The 20,798-nt window shown below is 51.6% G+C and overlaps 8 protein-coding genes across 8 annotated transcripts; 3 read left to right on the top strand and 5 right to left on the bottom strand.

Moving 5' to 3' along the window:
- Positions 1–59: 59 nt before the first annotated feature.
- Positions 60–5,245, top strand: PV05_08493 (uncharacterized protein). Its single transcript, XM_013458010.1, has 3 exons — positions 60–719; positions 779–4,685; positions 4,744–5,245. Exons 1-3 carry the CDS (start codon positions 670–672, stop codon positions 4,774–4,776), a joined length of 3,990 nt encoding a protein of 1,329 aa, XP_013313464.1. The 5' UTR covers positions 60–669; the 3' UTR covers positions 4,777–5,245.
- On the bottom strand, positions 5,193–8,472 carry PV05_08492 (uncharacterized protein). Its single transcript, XM_013458009.1, has 2 exons — positions 8,128–8,472; positions 5,193–8,036 (listed from the first exon to the last, which is right to left on the bottom strand). Exons 1-2 carry the CDS (start codon positions 8,289–8,291, stop codon positions 6,305–6,307), a joined length of 1,896 nt encoding a protein of 631 aa, XP_013313463.1. The 5' UTR covers positions 8,292–8,472; the 3' UTR covers positions 5,193–6,304.
- Positions 8,473–9,158: 686 nt separating this feature from the next.
- Positions 9,159–10,955, bottom strand: PV05_08491 (uncharacterized protein). Its single transcript, XM_013458008.1, has one exon. The coding sequence runs from the start codon at positions 10,791–10,793 to the stop codon at positions 9,201–9,203; it is 1,593 nt and encodes a 530-aa protein (XP_013313462.1). The 5' UTR covers positions 10,794–10,955; the 3' UTR covers positions 9,159–9,200.
- Positions 10,956–11,208: 253 nt separating this feature from the next.
- PV05_08490 (uncharacterized protein) lies at positions 11,209–11,731 on the bottom strand (the record flags this gene model as incomplete). Its single annotated transcript, XM_013458007.1, has 2 exons — positions 11,209–11,480; positions 11,536–11,731. 2 exons carry the CDS (start codon positions 11,729–11,731, stop codon positions 11,209–11,211), a joined length of 468 nt encoding a protein of 155 aa, XP_013313461.1.
- A 497-nt stretch (positions 11,732–12,228) lies between these two features.
- Positions 12,229–12,855, bottom strand: PV05_08489 (uncharacterized protein; the record flags this gene model as incomplete). Its single annotated transcript, XM_013458006.1, has 1 exon — positions 12,229–12,855. The coding sequence occupies one exon, from the start codon at positions 12,853–12,855 to the stop codon at positions 12,229–12,231; it is 627 nt and encodes a 208-aa protein (XP_013313460.1).
- A 561-nt stretch (positions 12,856–13,416) lies between these two features.
- On the bottom strand, positions 13,417–14,667 carry PV05_08488 (uncharacterized protein). Its single transcript, XM_013458005.1, has 4 exons — positions 14,254–14,667; positions 14,142–14,184; positions 14,027–14,091; positions 13,417–13,976 (listed from the first exon to the last, which is right to left on the bottom strand). Exons 1-4 carry the CDS (start codon positions 14,509–14,511, stop codon positions 13,452–13,454), a joined length of 891 nt encoding a protein of 296 aa, XP_013313459.1. The 5' UTR covers positions 14,512–14,667; the 3' UTR covers positions 13,417–13,451.
- An 830-nt stretch (positions 14,668–15,497) lies between these two features.
- Positions 15,498–18,248, top strand: PV05_08487 (uncharacterized protein; the record flags this gene model as incomplete). The annotated part of the gene is made up of 10 exons (XM_013458004.1): positions 15,498–15,580; positions 15,646–15,677; positions 15,733–16,227; positions 16,290–16,308; positions 16,357–16,551; positions 16,604–16,902; positions 16,949–17,155; positions 17,210–17,712; positions 17,768–18,077; positions 18,144–18,248. Exons 1-10 carry the CDS (start codon positions 15,511–15,513, stop codon positions 18,246–18,248), a joined length of 2,235 nt encoding a protein of 744 aa, XP_013313458.1. The 5' UTR covers positions 15,498–15,510.
- A 345-nt stretch (positions 18,249–18,593) lies between these two features.
- PV05_08486 (uncharacterized protein) lies at positions 18,594–20,567 on the top strand (the record flags this gene model as incomplete). Its single annotated transcript, XM_013458003.1, has 2 exons — positions 18,594–20,090; positions 20,181–20,567. The coding sequence occupies 2 exons, from the start codon at positions 18,594–18,596 to the stop codon at positions 20,565–20,567; spliced, it is 1,884 nt and encodes a 627-aa protein (XP_013313457.1).
- Positions 20,568–20,798: the final 231 nt, after the last annotated feature.

The following is a 20,798-nucleotide window of genomic DNA, read 5'->3' as shown; positions in this document are numbered from 1 at the left end:
GTGACCTGCGACCTGAGATCCCTTGGACCTTGAACCTTGCCCATCCTCGCCCGGCTGTGCCTTCATCCACCTCGACCCGAATCGTCACTCGATCATCAATGGTCGATTCCCCATCCCTGTGGGTATCTTCTATCGATCGCAGAATCATTGATTGCCATCCATGGCTCTGATTTCCGTGGAAAGGTCGATTAAGGGTCTGGACGCATTCCTTGCCGTCTCAATGGATCCCCCCGACCGCCATTGACTGTGTCACTGTCTCTGAAATACACCCTTGACCACATTCTCCATCCAATGACACTGCCGATACTCCACGCGTTGATGCAGGCCCGTGGCCGTCCTCACAGACCCTAATCTGCCACAGGCAAGTGCTAGCCTTGAGATCTGACGTTAAGGTTCGACAGCAGCCTATGTACTGAGTCTTCACGCTGCCTGCCACCTAGCTGCCAATCCGTCATCTACCTCTACTGCATGCGGTTGACACCCAAGTCCACGATCCTCTTACACCCAAATCCTATACCCAACAAACAGCCCGATTTTCGAAGCCGCCTATGTTGACTTGTCCGCGATGCTTGGCATGTGTGAAAGTCGCATTGTAAGACGGTGAAGGGCAAAAACATGACTTGCCTGAGCATTTAGGCACAAAATCATTGCCGGGACGCCCTCGCCACCATGCCTGCCGACGGCCACCGCGAAGGCGCTCGTGAGCGCGAAATGCACAGGTTCGCCACCAGCCAAACCCCCCCCCCCCCGGAGACTAGGTTGCTGATTGCCTGCGCAGATACTACCAGCCATGGCTAGAGACCTTCATGTCCACCGAGAACCTCGAGGAAGTGTCTCATGTTCCCCCACAGAACGGATATCGACCACGATCTTCCAGAGATAAGGGTCTGACCGCTTTCGCGCAGCTAGGCTGCCTTCGATTGCACGCCAAAAGAGGTATCATCACACTGCTGGACAGTACAAGGCAATACATCATCGCCGAGGCTACACAATCTCTGTCCCTCCTTTCCGATTCTCAGCATGATGCAGGCGATGAACTCTGGTTTGGAAACTCTTTCATCGAACGTGATGCTGGGATCTCGGCTGATGCAATGTTCCCGGAGGTATACACCGCAAAGGGACCGGACCACTACTTTTACAGCGCGCCGGCTCTGGTGATAAGTGACATTGCCAGCCATGATCGGTACAAAGCGCGAGGGTATGCAGGCAATGGAGTCTCATTCTATTGTGGCGTGCCTATCACCACAAAAAATGGTCATGTTATTGGAGTTTATACCGTTACGGATGACAAGCCGCGAAACGGCCTCTCAGCGGTGGAACTGAGATTCATGGCTGATATGGCTGTCATTGTGGCCGAGCATCTGGAAACTGTTAAGAACGATCGAGCGAGAACTAGAGGGGAGCGATTGATCCAGGGTATTGGCACATTTATCGAGGGAGCCATTAGCGACGAGGCTAGTCCCACGTCTGAGCCTCCTCCCTCACCAGGTACTATGGCTCCCGACGCCCAATCAGATCCCGTTGATCTTGATCAGCATCAGACTACGACGTCTGCACCGACCGCGCCGAGCCACCCCAAGGCGAAGGAGTTCAAGGGCATCGTCATCGGAGATGCAAATACACCCATGGAGGAACACAAGCAACACGCCGAGCAGGGACCGCAGAGATCTGGGTCGGACTACTTTTCAGGCGGAACAGAAGCCAACCATGAGGGATCGAAACAGGTCTCATCCGACGGGGACGACAAAGACGATAACCAGCTGGAAGTGAGACGCCCCAAGGGCCCCAAGCGGTCAATCTCTACGAAGAACAAGGCATTGCTTGATTCTCAATACGTCTTCTATCGAGCAGCCACTATTCTCCGCCATTGTGTGAATGCTGATGGCGTCGTGTATTTGAATGCCAGCTCCGCCAATCTCAGTTCCGGATCCACCATGAACGATCCTCAGTCAGGTGTCAACTCAGTCCAACATACCAGAAATAGAAGCAAACGCCAGATTGAGCGGACGGATGATGATGAGTCGCGCCTTCTTTTTAATTCCGGTACCTATCGCGAACAAAGTCCACATGATTCTAGCGACTCGAGCTCTTCTACTGCTACGCGCAGCAACAGCGACTCTTCTACTACGCCGCACGTCAGAAAAGATGAATGTGAGGTCCTGGGCGCATCGATCGCAAAACCTTACAAAGGAATAAACATCACCCGGCAGACCATACGTCGGTTTGTTCGCCGCCATCCAAAGGGAAGATGCTTCACCTTCGACAAATTTGGCAGACCTGCTTCAAGTGATGAGAGTTCTGAATCTGCTTCTGCGATGCCTGAGAATAGTCTCCATCCCGTCGGTGATGGCCTCCAATCCTCGAATGCAGCGAGACATCTTACCACGACAAGAGCCCTGCTGAAAGCACTCCCCGATGCAAGGAACATTGTTTTCCTTCCACTTTGGGATTCTGCCAAAGAACGATGGCACTCAGCTGTCGTGCTTTGGGCAAATGACCCGACAAGACTGACTAATATTCAAGATGACATGTCGTATCTTTTTGCATTCAACAATGCTCTGATGAACGAGGTCAACCGGATCAACCTCGCCTTGTCCGACACCGCCAAGGCGACATTCCTTGCCAACATTTCTCATGAGCTTCGCTCGCCTCTACATGGCATTCTCGGGAGCATTGAGTTTCTGCACGACACACCGATGGACGACTTTCAAGCGGGTATGGTAATCTCTGTCGAGACTTGCGGCAAGACCTTGCTTGATACCGTCAATCACGTTTTGGACTTCGCAAAGATAAATAACCTCTCCAAGCAAAATTCGAAGAAACTGGGTTCCTCGCGGAATCATGGATACCACCAAGCTACAAACTCCGACGATAGTTTGACGGTCGACTTTGATATGGCTGTGATCGTTGAGGAGGTAGTGGAAGCAGTGTATGCTGGCCAGGTCTTCCGTACTGCCAACGAGGATGCTCTGGAAGGAAAAGGTCCGAGCCAGACTGCCGCGGGCCGCGCCATGGACAGACGGAAAGCCGTGAGAGCGGACATCAGTGAAATCTCGGCGTCGAATGGGGATTCCGTCCGCCTCACGCTGAACATCGATGATCATACTAACTGGAAAGTGCGATCTCAACCCGGGGCCGTCAGACGAGTCGTCATGAACATCCTGGGCAATGCTCTCAAGTATACCAGCAAAGGAAGCATCGATGTCTCACTTGAATTGGACCGTAGTCGCAGGAAAGGCCATTCGCACCTTCATATGCTTCTCAAAGTGACAGATACGGGAAGGGGAATGTCTGGAGAGTTCATGAAGAACCATGCGTTCACCGCATTCTCTCAGGAAGATTCTCTGGCAACAGGCACCGGTCTGGGCTTAAGCATTGTGCGGCAGATTGTTGATGCTCTTGGAGGCAAGATCGACCTTGCGAGTGAGAAAGACATGGGCACTGAAATCTGCATCTGGCTAAGCCTTCCCAAGAGCCAGGAGGAAACCCCTCAAGACGGTGAAAGGAACCTCATGGCAGAGATGCGGGCACAAACTAAGGGTCTTGAGATCTGTATGCTGTCACCACCCTTAGAGAAAGGCAAAGAGACGCCTTGTCGGGCATTGCGTCGTATGCCCACGGTCGAGACTTCTATGCGAAATTTGTTGTCACAGTGGTTCAGCATCAAGATCACAACGGCTGATAACATGGAAGGTCGTTCACCAAACTTTTTTCTCTACCCCGAACCACCACCGATCGACTATCTCATGAACTGCCACGGCAAGCCCGATTCAGACAGGGAAATCCCCGTCATCGTTCTCTGTACGAACGCGTTCGAAGCTGCAAGTCTGAGGTCGCATGGTTTGCATGAGCTAACTGACATTGGACGTATTATCGAGATCATATCACAGCCATGTGGACCACAAAAGTTGGCCAAAGTGCTTCTTCGCTGCATGCAACGGATGAACATGCTTCAGAACTCGCACTCGAAGAACTCCACTGATCATGTCCCTCTTTCCGTACATCGAGTACGAGACAAGTCAACCGATCAGGCTCCGAAAGACGCTACCAAGGTACAGGGCGAGCCACATGCCGAGTCAGACCAGCACAGCAAAGACACTAACAGAGTCTCTTTTGCTGTACAGGCGAACGGTCACGAGCCCAGCTCCGACGGGGCGGTCGATTCGGTAGATGAGAACTCAACACGAGGTCGACAGGAGGAGATGCAGCAGTCTACAGACGACAAGCAGTCTACAGATGGAAAGCAGTCTTCAGATGGAGGGGATATGGAGAACCTTTCCGGTGATCGAGAACAAGTGGATGAGGAGAGAACGCATTCCGACCGACACACGGACAAAAGGCCCCGAGTTCTTGTTGTCGACGACAACAATATAAACCTGCACCTTCTTGTTACCTTCGTTAGGAAAACTCATCATCCGCACAAATCGGCAGCCGACGGGCTCAAGGCATTGGAAGCGTACAAACGCAGCGTCCTTGAGGAGAAGAATGGGTTCAAGTTTATTCTGATGGATATCTCCATGCCGGTGATGAACGGGATAGTGTCTACTCAGGAAATTCGCAAGTTCGAGAAGGAGCACAACATCCAGGACAGAGCGAAGATTATTGCCCTGACCGGTCTTGGAAGCGAGAGCGCGCAGAACGAGGCGTACCAAGCTGGGTTTGATCACTTTTTGAGTAAACCTATTGTAAGTTGTTCTCCTCGTTGTGGGTGTCAACGCGGTACAGGTACTGACTCTCGGACAGAAGTTCAAAGATTTGCAGAAACTGCTCCAGTGATTGCCACGACGACTGTTGACTTAACGATGAGCGATTTTCTTCCAGATCTCATACCAACTTGCCTGCATAGCGGTGGTGCCCTGCGGGCTGATGGTTTGTCCACGACTTGAAGGCGTACAAGACGACTTGATATGGATTGGACTGGGTACTTTGCATTTAGCCTACTGAGTTTACAGGCCACCAGTCTCATGTATATATGCTCGGGAACGCAAGCTCATGACGACGGATGACCATGGATGTTGTCTCGTGGATTGGCATGATCAAGGACGGGCACTGTATCAATATACGAGATATTATGTTCGTGATGGGCTCTCCGGCTGGGCAGGACCTGATCGCCGAATGGTATGATCAATGAGGCAGTATTCTACGATTCCCAAGCTAGACGCTAATGATCGAGAGTCGAGGTCGTTATACGAGTGCCTCTTAATAGGGGGTGGATGTTCCAATTCGTACTCAGCAATGACCTTGGAAGACATATTCAGCAAGAACCTGATTGCGTGGCATTGCTGACTACCCCTTCCCTGTCCGCGTGGACTCGTCGTGTTTTATCTTTACTCCTGCCCTTACTGTATGTTCGGTTTCCTTCTTCCACAAGCCCTTCCCTCATTGTCTTCCAAACCAGAGGGCTCTCAGAAATCCATCCACTGGAGCCTTCCGTATCTTGATGACACGGCCACTCTTTTCGATCACGGTTTATCTTATTTGATCGACACTGCTTGCCCCCCCCATTGCACGGCCTCGACCAAGAAAATCCCAGTAGCCTGACCTCGTCCGATGTAGATCCAGATCCACGTGTATTCCAAGCCGCGGTCCCATTGCACTCCCAATATTAATCCTGTCGGGCATTCCCATTTCCACTCCCCGTCAACTAAATTCAAATCGCGACGAGAAAGAGGGTACTCCTCTATGTTGCCCAGTAAAAAGCCAGTATTAGACTCCGTCCAACGCCCACGCTGAAAATGTTGTGTATCAAGAACTCTGAAAGAAGAGGGTGCCCGCGAATTCGTTGCTGAAAGGGGCGAGAGAAAGTGTATGCGTAAGGCCGTGATGAATGGAAAGAATATGATGTACAGTGGAGTGTGCTTCACATCTCCACGGTCCTTTGGTCAAGAAGAACAAGGTGTTTCAAAACAAAAATTTGTGGTTTACAATCTCCACATCTTGGTCTGAAGGTCGAGTAGTTGATCGGGTACTGTTCCAGGTCAGACGGGAAAGGAAAGGAATGGCAAAGAGGTTGTGCTTGTAAATAGGCATGATGAGCCCGCGTAGGTCTAATCAGGAAGCTTTGTGTGTGACCGCAGTGCGGCCTTGTCGACAGAGGTTGATGCTGCTTACAAGCTGGGCCCTTCTTGGCCGGGATCGGCATCAAACGCCACACAGCAGAGCCAGGAGACGTTAGACAAGTCGTCCAACATCTGGAAAAGGCTAGTATATTGTGTACAGTCGTTCCCCACATGCGATGTGTCGTCAAAACTCGATAGATATATGGGGTGCCAAAAGTTCGGGGGCGGTGTTAATATCATCGATCTCAGCTTGTGACTCTTTTGATCCATAATCCAGTAGGCTGCTCATAAAAGTCCTCCCGATCTCTTCGTTTGACCACCCGATGCAGTCTGAGAGATGTCTCATGCTCTTCATTCGTGATCTCTTGTATTTCCAGGTTGAGATTAGTAATCATCTTCTCGATCTCGTTCCGTTTCCGGGCATCGTAGATGATGGCGTTCCGTTTCAATGATTCGCGCAACTCGGATATAATCTTATGTTGATTGCGCTTCCGTCGTGACAGGTCTTCCAGTCGTGCTTCTAGAGACGCCGCTTTGTTGGCAGCCTGTAGTTCGACTGGCGTTGGCGGTAGGGATTTCGTCATTGATAGGCCGGACATCAAGCTAACTGCGCGCGGCTTCTGGTCGCCGCCGACTGCTTTGCGTAGAATATTGGAACTTGATTTTCGGGCGACGATGTTTGAGAAAGGAGAAATGCCGCCGTGGTTGTCGTAACTCTTGTGACCACTGTTGTTTGCAGCCACTCGTTTGCGGAGGAATATAGGTGAGGGTACGTCTGATGTCCCAGTCATAGAGACAGGACTGCTCGTCATTTCAGCCCGGGAGAACGGGCTATGCGGCTCAACCATACTCGTGTACGTATTCCAGCTCGATGAAGTGTCCATCTCACGCTGCAGGGGATTCGCGCGTACGGTTGTCTCGAGAGAATCTTCGCTTGAGCTCCTTCCGCCAGTGAAGCTAGCATTAGACCCAAGAGTAGGACTGTCCCCTGCATAGTCCTGGATAGTGCTCGGCGCAGGGCTCAAGCTCGGAGCCGGCTCGAACATTGGTGGCGCTGGTCCGGGGCTGTGGAATGGACTGTCCAGGCCTTTTGTGTGATCTGCCGTCGTTGGTGATATGACTCTTGGTGTGTTCCGGCCTTTCAAAGGCGCAACAGGTTTGATGCTGTCGTCTGAAGAAATCGACCTGATCGTCGGAAGGGTTGAGGCAGCAACCGAGACGGCGTCAATTGGCGACCTGGGCATCTTTTCTGGTGGGATTGTGTTTGCCGTCTCACTTCTCGCCTGCTCGTCGGCCGGCTTATTCCGCTCTGGCAACATTAAAGGTCTCGTTCGTGCCGCTGGTGTGTTTTTAACCGGTTCGACAATCGCATGCCTCCCACTCGCACCTTTCCAGGCTGGTCGTTGAGGCGGATGATCAAGAGGATCTGGTTCGGCTGGTGGAGGCATCTTTCCCCAACCCGAATTTTTGACTGCCTCTCGATCCTTCAGGCCCGCTAGAATCTGCCTCGTTCTTTCCTTCAGTTGGGGATATTGTTGCTCGACAGTCGGCGTTGTCCCGGGACGCGCAGAGGGAGGCTTGCCGGCTTCACTGGGTTCGCCCGAGTATTCGTCCCAGCGTGTTTCTTCCCCTTCACTCTTTCTCAGGGCCCATCTCTTTGGGACGTCTTCATTGTTCTTGGGAGGTGCGAGGGGCAGTTTCCGAGGTATTTTGCTCTTGGAACCAGGTTCCGCCTGAGATTGTCCGGCGGACATGGGGAAGACCGATTCAATCGGAGATACTAGTGACCCTTCAGAATCGTTGGGATGTAGAGAATTGGGAGTGCTTATCGGCGAGACATTCGACGGTTCTGCCGGACTGTCTCTGGGCTGTGGGATTTGTGAGGTTGGTTGTTGAGAGTAAGGGTTGGGAGCGGAAAGGTTGACAATATCGTATGACTGCGCAGGCTCATACTCGTTCAATGGAGGCACAGAGCGACTGCAAGGGGGGTTACGTTAGTCCACGGCCATTAATTGACATTGACATTGACATTGACGTTGACGTGAGGAGGACGCAAGAGCAGACGTACAAGGGCAGTTCTGGAAGAGTTGTCGTTGCAACACTACTTCGGCGGCTGTACTGAGAGTACAAAGACTCGACTTCTGGGATTGTTTCTAAATAGCGCTCGTCCATTGTTTGCTCTGGCCAGGCATGGTAGCCCATCTGCGGTTCATTGTTTCTGCTCCTCCGCATGCTGAGCGTGATCTTTGCGTTGTCTGGAATGTTTTTCTCGATGATGCAGTGGCTTTGCAGTGCACGGGTGCAAGAGAGGTCATAACGCACGGGAGGTGGATTAAAGATAATGTTAAGCACTTGTCACCGACGGTGAGTGTACGTTTAGATCAGACGACAAGGATCTCAGTCGATGGTGCCAGGGGTGAGCAGCGTCCTTGGGACTTGTTGTTTGTTCGGACTCAGAAAGGGAAGTTCATCGGGTGCCGATTGGTTGAAACGGCGTGGCAGACCAGGTGAAACATTGCACAACATTTCAAGGATCGTGGGCGGATAAGCGGATTGATGCAATTCGGCATGTCTTCAGCCGGATTTGGAAGGATAGAGATGAAGAATCTCGAAGGAATCCCTTAAGGGACTGTCTGCGATCCTGATGTGTTGATTGACTATCTGGTATCTACGGAGAACTTGTACGTATGATGGTACCTTGCGGAGAGGCACACGTTGGTCGGGACATGGCTCATCCCGATGCGCCAGGCACCTACTCGTAGGGAGGGTGGAGTTTCTGAGCAGTAACATGTCCTCCCTTCACGCCTATTCACCCCCCTATCACCATCAGTTCCAGGTACTCGGTTGCCGGCATCCAACATGCGGATATCCCTCCCGACACATGGTCTCGAACTCTATCCTGCCCCCTAGACCTTGGATGCTGATCTCGATATGGAGATTGGTCCCTTAGTCCATGGTGTAAGACTTGTAGCCAAAAATACTCTCAAGGATACTAGCCGTGGCTAATACTTCTTATGAATGCCCGGCGTCGCTCAGCTTCTGAGACCATGCTCGGACATCGCCGCAAGGAAAGGCAAACAGCGGCAAAGACTGCAAGTAGGTGTATTAATTACAGTGGGCAAACAATATCCTATCTAGATCTTATTTATGACCCCCCTGTCGCCCGATTGTGAGGAAAGGCACCAAGAATATGGCCAGTACCGCCCCAACCAACGCCACCCAGAATGTGGTTTGATATGGTCGGTACTTCACAGCACCCGCCCCTTCGGCAGACCCTCCTGTGCTATTGTATATACTTGTTTGTATACCGAGTCCTATGGTTGCCACCAACCGAATCACAGTGTTGATGAGCCCTCCAGCAACAGACTGCTGATCATTGGACAAACTGGACATGACGTACATATTGGTCACCGTGAATTCCAGATCCTGCGAAAGGACGCTGAACAGGAGAGCTGGGAACGTCAGTGCCCAGTATGAAATCGAGTTGGAGGTTGCGCTCAATAGTGCGCAAGCAATCATCTGACTGACGGCTCCCACACCCATGATCAATTTGTTGCTCACTCTGTGCATGATGAGCGCCGCCAGGACATTGACCAGAATACCTCCAATCCCAGCTGGAAGGAGACGAACGGCAACCATCAGTGGCGACACATGATGGATTCGCTGCCACATGAGGGTCAACCAAAAGAAGTTGCCACTAAACCCATAGAACCCAAGAACCAGGACCGAGACGACGAGGCTGAAATTTCGGTCCTTCCAGACTTTCAACGGCATCAGCGGATATCGAAACACACTCTGCCAGTAGACAAATCCTCCGACAAGAGCGAGACCCACCACCAGCAGGGCAATCACATATGGTGTCCGCCATCCCTCCGGAGCGTCACTAGCCAAGCTCAGGGACGCGGTAGACATTGCGACCCCAGCAACTGCTAGAAACGCCCCGAGAAGATCGAATTTGACGAATGTCTGCATATTGAACCCGCCGAGTTTCTGTTCCGTGTCGGCCGGTGTCGTCCACCATGCGGCCAGTGTGAAGAAGGCGTAAATGACGGCCATCACCCAGAATGCCGCTCTCCAAGTCGAAACCTGCATCGTGACGCCAGAAATAAACGCTCCCAGCACGAATCCCACAGGATTGCCGGCGCTGAAACACGCAAATGCTCGATTCTTGCGCCTTGAAGGCTTGTTATACACGGCTCCTAATTTCCCAATGGCTGGAGGCACCGAGGCTGCGGAGCTGAGACCGAGCAGTCCACAGAAGATGTCCATATACATAGCGTTCGTGGCAAACCCGACGACGACCAGGCAAATGGTGAAGAATGCCAAGCTAAGCAGGAACAGCAGCCTCCTGCCGAAAAGGTCCGCTACCCTACCGAAGAAAAGCAGAAACGAGCCGGCAGACAGCAACTGAGCGGCAGAAATCCAGCTAACTTCTGCAGCCGACATATTCAGATCCTGGCCGATGGTGTTGGTCATACATAGGATGGCACCTGTAAAGATTGACGATTGACCGACAGCCACGGTGGTAGTGAGGACGAATAGACATTCCTGGAGCAGGCTGCTGAAACATTCTGGCCGACTCCCATATGGATTTGTCGAAGTAGGTGCTAATGACGCGCCAATGGAAGCAGTTGGCTCGATCTTTTCGAAGTCTGTGAGGGGGACAGCGGCTTCTGCATCGGTATTGTTGTTGACCTCTGTTCCCGGCTGGACGGAATAATCTTGTTTCTCCATGTCGGCTAGATTTACTCTGATCTTGGGTGAGGTCTCGTCTTCAGGGTTGACGCATATCCGCGTCCGAAAATGACATCAAGACTGTATTGATAGCTTTTTAAGGATTCAAAAGATACAACATCGAGGCTGAGGGACAGTATACGACAGAGTTGAGATACAGAGTGCTGCAGGGGAGATGGAAAGGAGGCAAATTACAAATGACAGTGGAAGGTCTTTGGCTGAAGTCCCGGTGGGACGAGCGATCTCAGCCCGATTCGCTAAAGATATCGCCAATGTTTAGTTAAACATCGCCTAAGTTAGGAGCACATCCAGCCATCCTGCCACCCCACTGCGGTCCGGATTCCGTCCTTCTCTGGAGGTCTCGAGGATATGAGAGGATATGCTACTTCCGTTGATAGGTAATGGAATGCCCGCTTTATGATGAACCTCCCGCCATCAAGTCCGCCAACGGCTTTGAGTCCAACCACGCCTGGTAGCTCTGAATAAGAGCTTCTTCATCCCTGACTTCATCAAAGATGAAATTCCCGACAAATTCCTGCGTCACCCTCTGTCCATTCTTGTGCCTGAACATAACATTTCCGAGAACCACGAGATCCTTCTCGTCGGAGGCAGAGGTGTAGACTTTCCGTGGCTCGTGCTTGCGGTAGGTGATAACGTCCCAGGCTCCTTGGCGGAACTTGATGAGCTCTGTGTTGAGGTTAGTTAACGCGGGCGTAGATTTGAGATGAGGAGGAGGACGGACCTTCATGCCCTTTGCAGGTGTATCCTCGTGCCAACAGCTCGCCGGTTTGTGAGAAGCATTTGCTGAATGCGATGCTGCCTTCATGTGTGGCGTCATCCGCGGACTGGAAGAATTTTTGGATTGTGGTTGGAATGGGACCGTCTTTGATGGAATTTGGCCATATGATTTGGTTGGGTGAGCGGTGGTTCTGTGTCATGGTGTTCATTGTTCTTGGATGGATCTAGGCGAGACAAATCTGTGGCTGCAATCGATAAATGAATGATTCGGTATGTCTATTTCTGTGTGGCAGTGTCTGCTATATGGAACATGGTATAGTATTTGATGCTTCCTCGCTCGGCCATTCGGGCCGCGCAATTTTGGTGGCAAGCTATCTTGGCTATGGCCTCCATGATGATACACCACGTTGGTCCACGGACAGTGCTGTATATCGGACTTAGGCTGAACTCCATGTGTAGTCCTGACCATGGATCAATTCAAGTATCGGAATTACGGGCTTTTGCGGGTCGCAGTGGTCTGGTAGCCATGAAAGACGGGCCATCACCTTGAACCTGTTCGCGATATGCTTACGGAGTATCGCCTACGACTACATTACGACAAGAAGTGATATGCCACACAGTAAATCATCCATTCAAAGCTCGAATCAAAACCAAACCAGCACTCAACTTCAAGCATTTTCTCTGATCCACCCAAGAGTTAAGCAACAGGTACAATTCCCGCCGGAAGATCCTTCAAGTCCCTCGGTCCAGCATCAATTCTCCTCTTGATCACGTCTTCATCTACCCCCTTCTTCAACATCTCAACCAATTCATCCGGATCAAAGTCCACACCAATCGGATTTTCCTCAAAGCTGTGCGACCGCATATACGCATCCGCTCCCTCCAGCCCCTCGAAATTATCGATCTGCGTCTCAATCTGATTCCCGTCAGGATCGAGATAGTACATACTTGTTGTCGGTCCATGGTTGACACACCATTTCGGGAGGATCCCGTGAGCTTTGCGCTGCGTGTAGGCGGTAAGCAGATCCTCGAGCGTGCGAAAGGTGAAGGCTATGTGCCACAGGCCGGAGGATAGGGGATGCTTGGGCTCCGTGTTGGGGAGGCCGGCGATCGCAATCCGATGGTGCTCGTCGTCGTAGCGGAGGAAGCCCAGCTCGCCGTTGTCAAAAGGCACGCTGGCACCGAGAAAGGTGCGATAGAAGCCGAGCATGGTTTTATATTGCGAGGTGCGGAGGACTACGTGCGCGAGTTTATAGGGGCTGACCACTTTGGGGTGGGAGTTGCCGTTGAGGTCTGTGCTGGTAGCATCGCTTGGGGTAGACATCTTGGTTGATAGTATTTTGAAGCTTCCGGATCTGTTGCTTCAAGGTGGTGTTGCTGGAATATGACGTATCATTTGTCCTGTGATTATGTTGTTCAACAGCACTGCCCTGGTGAAGATATACTTTTTAGCCTGGGGGCTTTTCACCTGTTCTGGGGAAACACTCATAGGTGTGGGCTCCTGGGGTATGATACAAGGGGGGCGATGTTTCCGGGTTCGGTGAACTCGGTCCGGTGTGCCTCCCGAAGAGGCATTACTCACGGACGTGAAGCACACGCTGACCGATTGCTTAGTTTAGAGGTGAGCTACTACTCGCGCACACCTAGGTGGCGCACTCATTCCAGGTTGGGGGGATGATAAGCATCTGTCGGTTAGTTCAGTGACAGTGTAGCCGCAAGTGCAGTGCCCCGCTACGTTCGGCCTGATTACGATGCCGGAATCAAGAATGAGGGATGCAAGTTACTCCTGAAGATTGGTAACGGATGCAATGGTTTGCCATTCGGGGCATGGTGTAGACTACTATGTTAAGAATCTAAACAGTGAAGCACTGAGAGTATTCTACCACGTGTTTCAAGCCGCCGTTCAATAAGCAGCTGAGTCTATCCAAATCCTGGAGCGCTGTCATCTGGTGGAGTGGACGTCGCATCTTCGAACACCATCTTGTTGCGGATCTTTCCAATGCTGCTGATCTCAATCTCCACCACATCCCCGTCCTCCAACCATGGCGAAGGCTTGATGAATGCTGCTACGCCTTCTGGTGTGCCGGTCATGATGACGGTACCTGCACGAAGGGTGATACCACGACTTAAATGCCTGATGAGTGTCGGCACATCAAAAATCATGTTGTCTGTGCCCGATTTCTGTCTCAATTCTCCATTCACATGCGTTGTGAGCTGCAGCCTGGAAGGGTCTGGGATCACTCGTGTCGAGGCAATGACTGGGCCCAGCGGGGCGAACTTATCCATGGATTTGGCGTAGCCATGTTGGCCGCTTGCACGGGTCTTGTCTTGCCAGTAGCGTGAGGAGATGTCGTTACCAACGGCATAGCCTAGGACGTAATCAAGTGGGTTGTCTGTAGCGGACAAATTCTTGCAGTCCTTGCCGATTACTACGCAAAGCTCGCCCTGTCAACACGTCAGTGGACCGGAAGTGGTGGTTCTCGTATAGTCAATACCTCATAGTCCAGTTGCCAGGCTTCTTTGTTGACTGGGATGTCATCGTATGGATTTGCCAAAGCATCTGATATGCTCTTAGTTGGATCGAATAGCTGTGCCTAGCAGATCACTCACCAGGGAACTTCACAAAGAGTATCGGATATGGTGGCAGTTTCATCTAGAGAGGGGCTGTTAGTGCCGCCCTGACGCTGCCAGCCCTATTCGGAATATTGAATCCTTCACTCACATTGCCCTCATCAGCGTGCGCCTTATAGTTCAACCCAACCCCATGTATGATGGGTGTACTCGCTAACGGACTCAGCACCTTGCATACTCTTCCCTTGCGGTTGGAAAGAGTGAAGCCTGCGTCCCAAGGCACGCTGCCATCGTAAATGTCCAGACTTTGACCTACCATCTCTGATCGTAGGTCGTCGGCAGTGGCGTGTCCATATAGGAAATTGCCATGCTCGTCCTCGAAACGCACAAGATAGTCAAAAGATGACATGGTTGCCGCGGTCCGTGCATCAGCGTGTGTTGAGCGCAGACTATCGATTAGGTTGAGACTCCAGCCTTATGGCATTGTTTCGAAAGGATCAAAGGGGACGAGAGCCTCGGCCATGCGACAGACATCGCCACGTTCGGCGAGGTCTGGCTTGACTAGCTGCGAGTATGGTTGGAAGACTAGACGTCTACCAGAGTCATGCAGCGTTGTCGCCGGGGAGGTAGTGACCGAGCTCGGGCTTGGCACCCGGGGACTGGGAAAGGGAATCTAGGAACAATATGGAGTGATGGTGAGCTGTACGATCATGGCTTGTACGGTTTCTGTGATATGGATTGAAGGCGAACCTCATGACAAATTCCGTAAGGAAATTCAACGGATGATGGACAGGGTCATGTGTAAGTCCTTCAAGCAACCTGGAATGTATGTCAATCTTACCCTCGACTTCACCTGGAGCGTTCGAAGCTTGTTTTGTCGTCAAGGCACGGTATGTCGACGTTCATTGCAGATTGACGACAAGGCCCCGAAGAGCGAGGTGAGCTCTCAGCTTGTGCAGTAACGAGAATGTTATTCAATTTCGGGCAAGTAGCGAAAGGCGAATAGCGAAGTGCAAATAGCGGACACAATGGTCGAGGTTCGCATACCAGAGGATCGTGGAGTAGACGTGATACTTGAACTCTGTACTCGTACCTTAGGCATACCTGGTAGGTGCCTGGCTGGCGAGCTGGCCCCTGCAGTGCGGGGCAGACGGGGTCTGGATGCGGAGTCAGTCCAGGCGTCTGCAGCCTTAACTTGGTTCAGTCACGCTCAGTTTAACCTCGAAATTTAGAGGGACCAAGCATTTCGTGAACGTCTGTCTCGTTCCCTCAGTTAAGAGCAACTCCAACCTTTTATATTGCAATACCATCGCGAAAAGTTTCCTAACTGCACTTGTTGATCTCCATCAATGCTAAATCTCATCATATCAGCCCTTAAGTATTGATACAAGGTCATTCAGGAACCGTTATGACATCCGAACGGTACGCTCCGAAGAGCTCGATTGCGTGCATATATTGTCGAGAGAAGAAGATAAGATGTGAGGCATCTCACACCAGTGTTCTTTGGTTCTCTGCCAGTGCTGATGCCTCCGTCTTTGCTCAGGTCGTGGAGGGATTCCTTGTGAGAAATGCATCGTGAGACATTCCTTGTCGCTATAGATTGGGATTCACTGATTTGTGTCCTTGCCAGTCCATTGGACGTCATTGTGTCTCGGCTCCTTCTCAACGCGGCAAGCGTCATCATGATCAGGATCGTACTGCAATTCTTGAAGCGCGACTGGCACATATGGAGAAGCTTCTTCGGGCTACCAACCAACCGAACGTGCAGGATCAGGCGCAGCATGTTTCTCAAGGGCAAGAGTTCGACAGTCGACATCTTTCAACAACCCATGACGCCCCTCGTGCTTTGCCAACCCCATCGCCAACAGATAAGCCTGTGCCAGAAACCGATACTGCTGCGAAAATAAATGCACTCAACCAAGATAGCGAAGGCTCTTCGAATATTGTTGCCGGCTACCGTAATTATGCGGTAGCAAATGTAGCTTCAAATCAGCCTGAAACACTTGACATGCCATCCCTCGTACCACCAGCCCCTGCTCAGGCTGATGGTTGTCCGGTAGACTCTGCCGGAAACGCAGGACTAACGGCGGGTGAGAAGGAAGATATTTCAATATCTCTTCAGAAGGTATGCATTCATGATATCTCTCTCCAATAACCTCGGTTCTATGGAGGCTGACTTGAACGCAGTCCAACTGGGAACATCTCGGCAAGTTTCCAGGTGTGTACGACCTTGGGCGCTCACTGACTCCTGTAGGACCTACTTCCTGGATAACAATCTCCTCCCAGCCAGGTATTCGATGGGTCACTGAAAGGACTGGGTCTCAAGACTTCGCTCAATGCGCCCAAAGGCTCACTTTGAGCTGGTCGGAACGTCTGAAATTCCAGTGGGATCGTAATCGACCAAGGGCGCCTGACCTCGACGCTGATACGGCTTGGTGTTATACTCGTGGTGAGTCCTCTTTTCGTTCAAACAGAGCTAAAAGCTAACCAGGACGTTTCAGCTTATTTTGACGATTCTCTCGAAGCCGTGTGTGGTGTGGTCTTTCGCCCTGAATTTGAACATCGTCTTGCAGAGCATCTGAAAGGAGGAGGCAGCTCTACGGATGATGCTGCATGGTATGCGCTACGGAATTCGGTCTACGCTTCAGGCTGTAGAGCCTTTTTCGCAAAACAGAGCTCAGTGACCTGGGCTGAGGCTCAAAGACGGTCGTGGCCGTATCTTGAGAACGCCCTGTCGGTTCAACTCGAGCTGATGTACACACCTACGGACCTTATGGCCGTAAGAGCCCTCGCTGCAATGGTAAGTAACTTTTTGCCCCTTTGGTCCGACGAGCTGACTGTTATAGAATCTTCATATAGAAGGTGCCGGAAATCCAGCACTCGAATCGATGATGTTTGCGGTCACAGTGCGGGTGGCCCAATCGAAGGGTCTCCACAGGCAACCAGCGAGCACCTGGAACTTGTCAGATGACGAAATCTTGCACCGGAACTGGCTCTTCTGGGCCATCTTCACCGGCGAAAAGCAAGTTACTCACCGCTCCGGACGTCCTTCTGTCAGTTCGAGATTCCCGCGGGCCTCAAGTGTGCCGACTAATCACATAATCTAGGCGATCGATGATGATAATATCAGCTGTCAAGTCCCAGAGAAGGTGGTGACAGGCGGCTGTCTTGACATCCAGTTCATGACAGTCCTTGTCAAGCATGCACAAATCTCGGGCCAGATTTGCCGGAGACTTCTATCTGTCTCCAGTTTCCAGCAGACGCCAGCAGCCCTTATGGACACCATGCATGACCTCACACACCAACTGAAGTGCTGGCATGACTCTCTCCCCGCATCATGGCGGCCAGACCGGCCTATGAAGCTCTCTGAGGTAACATCTACACGTGCACTCAATTGTGCTCTCTATATTCGATTCAACTACTATGGAAGTTTGACAGCCATTAACACCATATTCTTTTTTCCATGGATATCCGCAATTTGTGGTATCAGCCCACAAAGCCCGGAGCTGCGCGATCAAATTGTGCTGAGCACGAAGATTGTTGCTGATGCGGCAAGAAACATCATACGAGCAACAAAGTTCATACAGGTAGATGCAGCATCCCACCAGTGGTAAGTATGGCGGAGACCCTGCTCGGACTGTGAGCCTCTAACATTCGATGCGCAGGCTGGTATTCTACTACCCGATGGTCGGCTTGGTCAATCTGTTTCTCTACATTTTGAAGTATCCTTCTCTTCCGTCAGCCGCAGCAGATGTTGCACTTTTGGACATGGTCGTTGGACATTTTGGCCACCTCGAGGATGTCACAAATTCAGATCTGGCTTATCCGTTCGCCAGAGAGGTCTCGGCAATTGCGCACAAGGTCGTGAGTAACTCACAACCACATTCTGGAAGCCTTGGATCGGGTCCATTCAGTCCAGTCGGTAGGAATATGTCAGCCGAGACAGCTTTGCATGACATAGACTTCTCACAAGAGGTACGTACTTTAGTTATATCCACTTACCATCGGACCCATGCAAATCAGCGGCTGATTGTTTGATAGCTGGCGATGTTTGGTGATATGGAGCTTGACATGGATAGCTGGAATATGTTTTTTGACACGGAGAATATTTCTGGCGAAGGTGACATGATTTACCTGGGCTCTTGACCTCGTCAAGCTATCGCTAGCGACTGCCAGGTTCGTGAGTATTCACCCACGTCCCGAGATCGACTGGCTCGCAGAATCGTACAACGACTGCCAGTTCGCCGAACTCTTCTCGGACCGGCTCCCCCTCGGCCGGGGTGAGACGCAGAGGACAGATCCGGGGTCTCCAGATTCCACTTCATCTCTCAGAAGGGAAAGCCTGAGATCTATATCCTCTTACAGTAGCTATGAGAGCTCGACTAATCCCACTCGCCAGCTAAAATTCGGCGTTCAGACAAATTCATTGACCAATCCAGAAAGGCACATTTTGGTCAAACTTTACCAATTGCTGTTGTCCTTTTAAATCATATGGATGCAGGGGTACTTCCTTACGCTCCTACGAGCATTTTAACATCGTTGCCATGTCAGCTGCCCGATTCCCAGTTCGATCCTTCGGAAGATTTTGCAGAGGTCGGCAAGGGCCTGGTATACTCATTACACAACCTCCAGAACTGCCACCTTACTGACCTCGCAATCTGGCGAGATTTGTTCGCTCTCACGGGTTCGATCAGAACATTCTACTTACCTACTTCCGTCATTGAGGCTTGGTCGAAGACGTGTGCATCGCACAAAGCATATGATTTCAGCATTTCAGAGGAGCCGATAGTTCCAGTTATGCTGGGTCCAAAGATTGGTTGGGTCAATGTTCCCTTCACCTTCACTTGTCGTGGCTTGCCAGCGACTACTTGTTCAGGGACGTTGTCCATTGTGCGTGATCATGATGACACGTGGAAGATATGGGTAATCAGGACGATTCTGGATGGGCTAAGCGGCGGCCCGGATGTTGACTTTTTGCAGCTTGCCCCAGGAAGCCTGAACGGTACCTTCACACGGGACATATGCATCAATGGCGAAAATCAAGGCAGTGCTGTAAAAGCTACATCAGGCCCTCAGCCTACAGAGTACGACTGCATCGTCGTTGGCGCAGGTCAAGCAGGACTGTCAGCGGGTGGCCGCTTGCAAGCACTTGGCATTTCCTACGCCGTTCTTGAGAAGCATGCATCAATCGGAGATAACTGGATTACACGTTACGACAGTGCACGTCTCCATACGCCACGCGCATTCAACCATCTTCCTTTCGACAGAACCTTCTCGTTGCCATACCAGGAGTACCTTACCAAATATGACCTTGCGAAGGGCTTCCAAAGCTGGGCCGTGAAGTTTGGGATTGATGGGAATATCCGCCTAGACACGACCTTGCAGACCGGATCTTTCGATGACCAACGTCGAATGTGGACGCTCAACGTCCGACATGCTGGGGAAATAAAGACACTCACTTGCAGACATCTCATCATGGCGGTTGGTGTTGGAGTTCAGGTCCCGTTCATGCCTGCCTTACCCGGCAGGAAGACCTTCAAAGGAACTGCTTTGCACTCAGCCGAATACCAAAACTCCCGCCCCTGGAAAGGCAAGCACGGAATCGTCGTTGGCACCGCCAACACTGCGCATGATGTTGTCGAGGACATGCTAGAAGCCGGCTTGTCGCCTGTGACAATGATCCAACGACGCAGGACTTATGTGCTGCCAGTTGAGTACCTGAAGGTAGCGCACGGTCGGCTCCACAACGATCAGCTGCCCACGGCCGTTGCGGATCGGGAGGATTTGTCTATGCCCTTGGGTGTGGCGAGACTGATCATGCGCCAAGTGATGCATGACATGGCATCGAAGGAGCCGGAGCGGTTTGATGCGCTCGAAAGGGCTGGCTTCAAGGTTGAGCAATACGGCGATCCGAGCTACCATATCTACGAGAGGCTGGGCGGCCACTATGTGGACATGGGAACCTCGGCGAAGATAGCAAAGGGCTTGGTGAGTACTCCGTATTGAGTTCCCCATACGTGACTATCTGCGAAAGCTGCAACACAGATCCGCTGATTACATAAAATCGGAACGGAGTAGGTCAACATCAAACACGCGGTCCCCACCAGCTACACTCCCACGGGCCTATCTTTCTCGGACGGCAGTACACTCCCCGCCGACCTCGTCGTCTTCTGCACCGGTTTCGAGTGCAGTATGCACAACGTCCTCAAGCAGATCTTCGGACCTGAAGTTGCTTCGCGAGCAGATGACTACTGGGGTCTCGATGACGAAGGGGAACTGAAAGGTGCGTATAAGCCTAACAGTCAGCCGAACCTGTGGTATACGGGTGGCGGGACGGCGCAAGCGAGGTATCTCTCCAGGTTTGTGGCGTTGCAGATTAAGGCGGATATGATGGGGACGCCGTTGGAGGTGTACGGTCGGAAGAAGGGGAAAGTGAATGGGGTGGTTGGTGGGGAAGGGATGTAAGCTTTGATGCACGTATACGGATAGGATAGCGTGCATCGAGCGTGCAATACTAGTACTGGTCTATCCTTTTTTATAAATACACGTTTAACGACAGTATTGATTGCTCACGACGCCTTCCACATCTCACTCCAGTTTCCCTTCTCCCTCGTCTTGCTCCCCGGGCCACGCTTCCCCATCCATTTCCGGACTGGACTCGACAACTCCGGCTCTTCCACCGCTTTCTCTTGCTTA

This window comes from Exophiala xenobiotica, assembly GCF_000835505.1.
Source record: "Exophiala xenobiotica strain CBS 118157 unplaced genomic scaffold supercont1.5, whole genome shotgun sequence".
Classification (NCBI taxonomy): Eukaryota; Fungi; Ascomycota; class Eurotiomycetes; order Chaetothyriales; family Herpotrichiellaceae; genus Exophiala; species Exophiala xenobiotica.
Note: the sequence above shows the minus strand (reverse complement) of the source record. Positions and strands in the feature narration are given on the sequence as shown.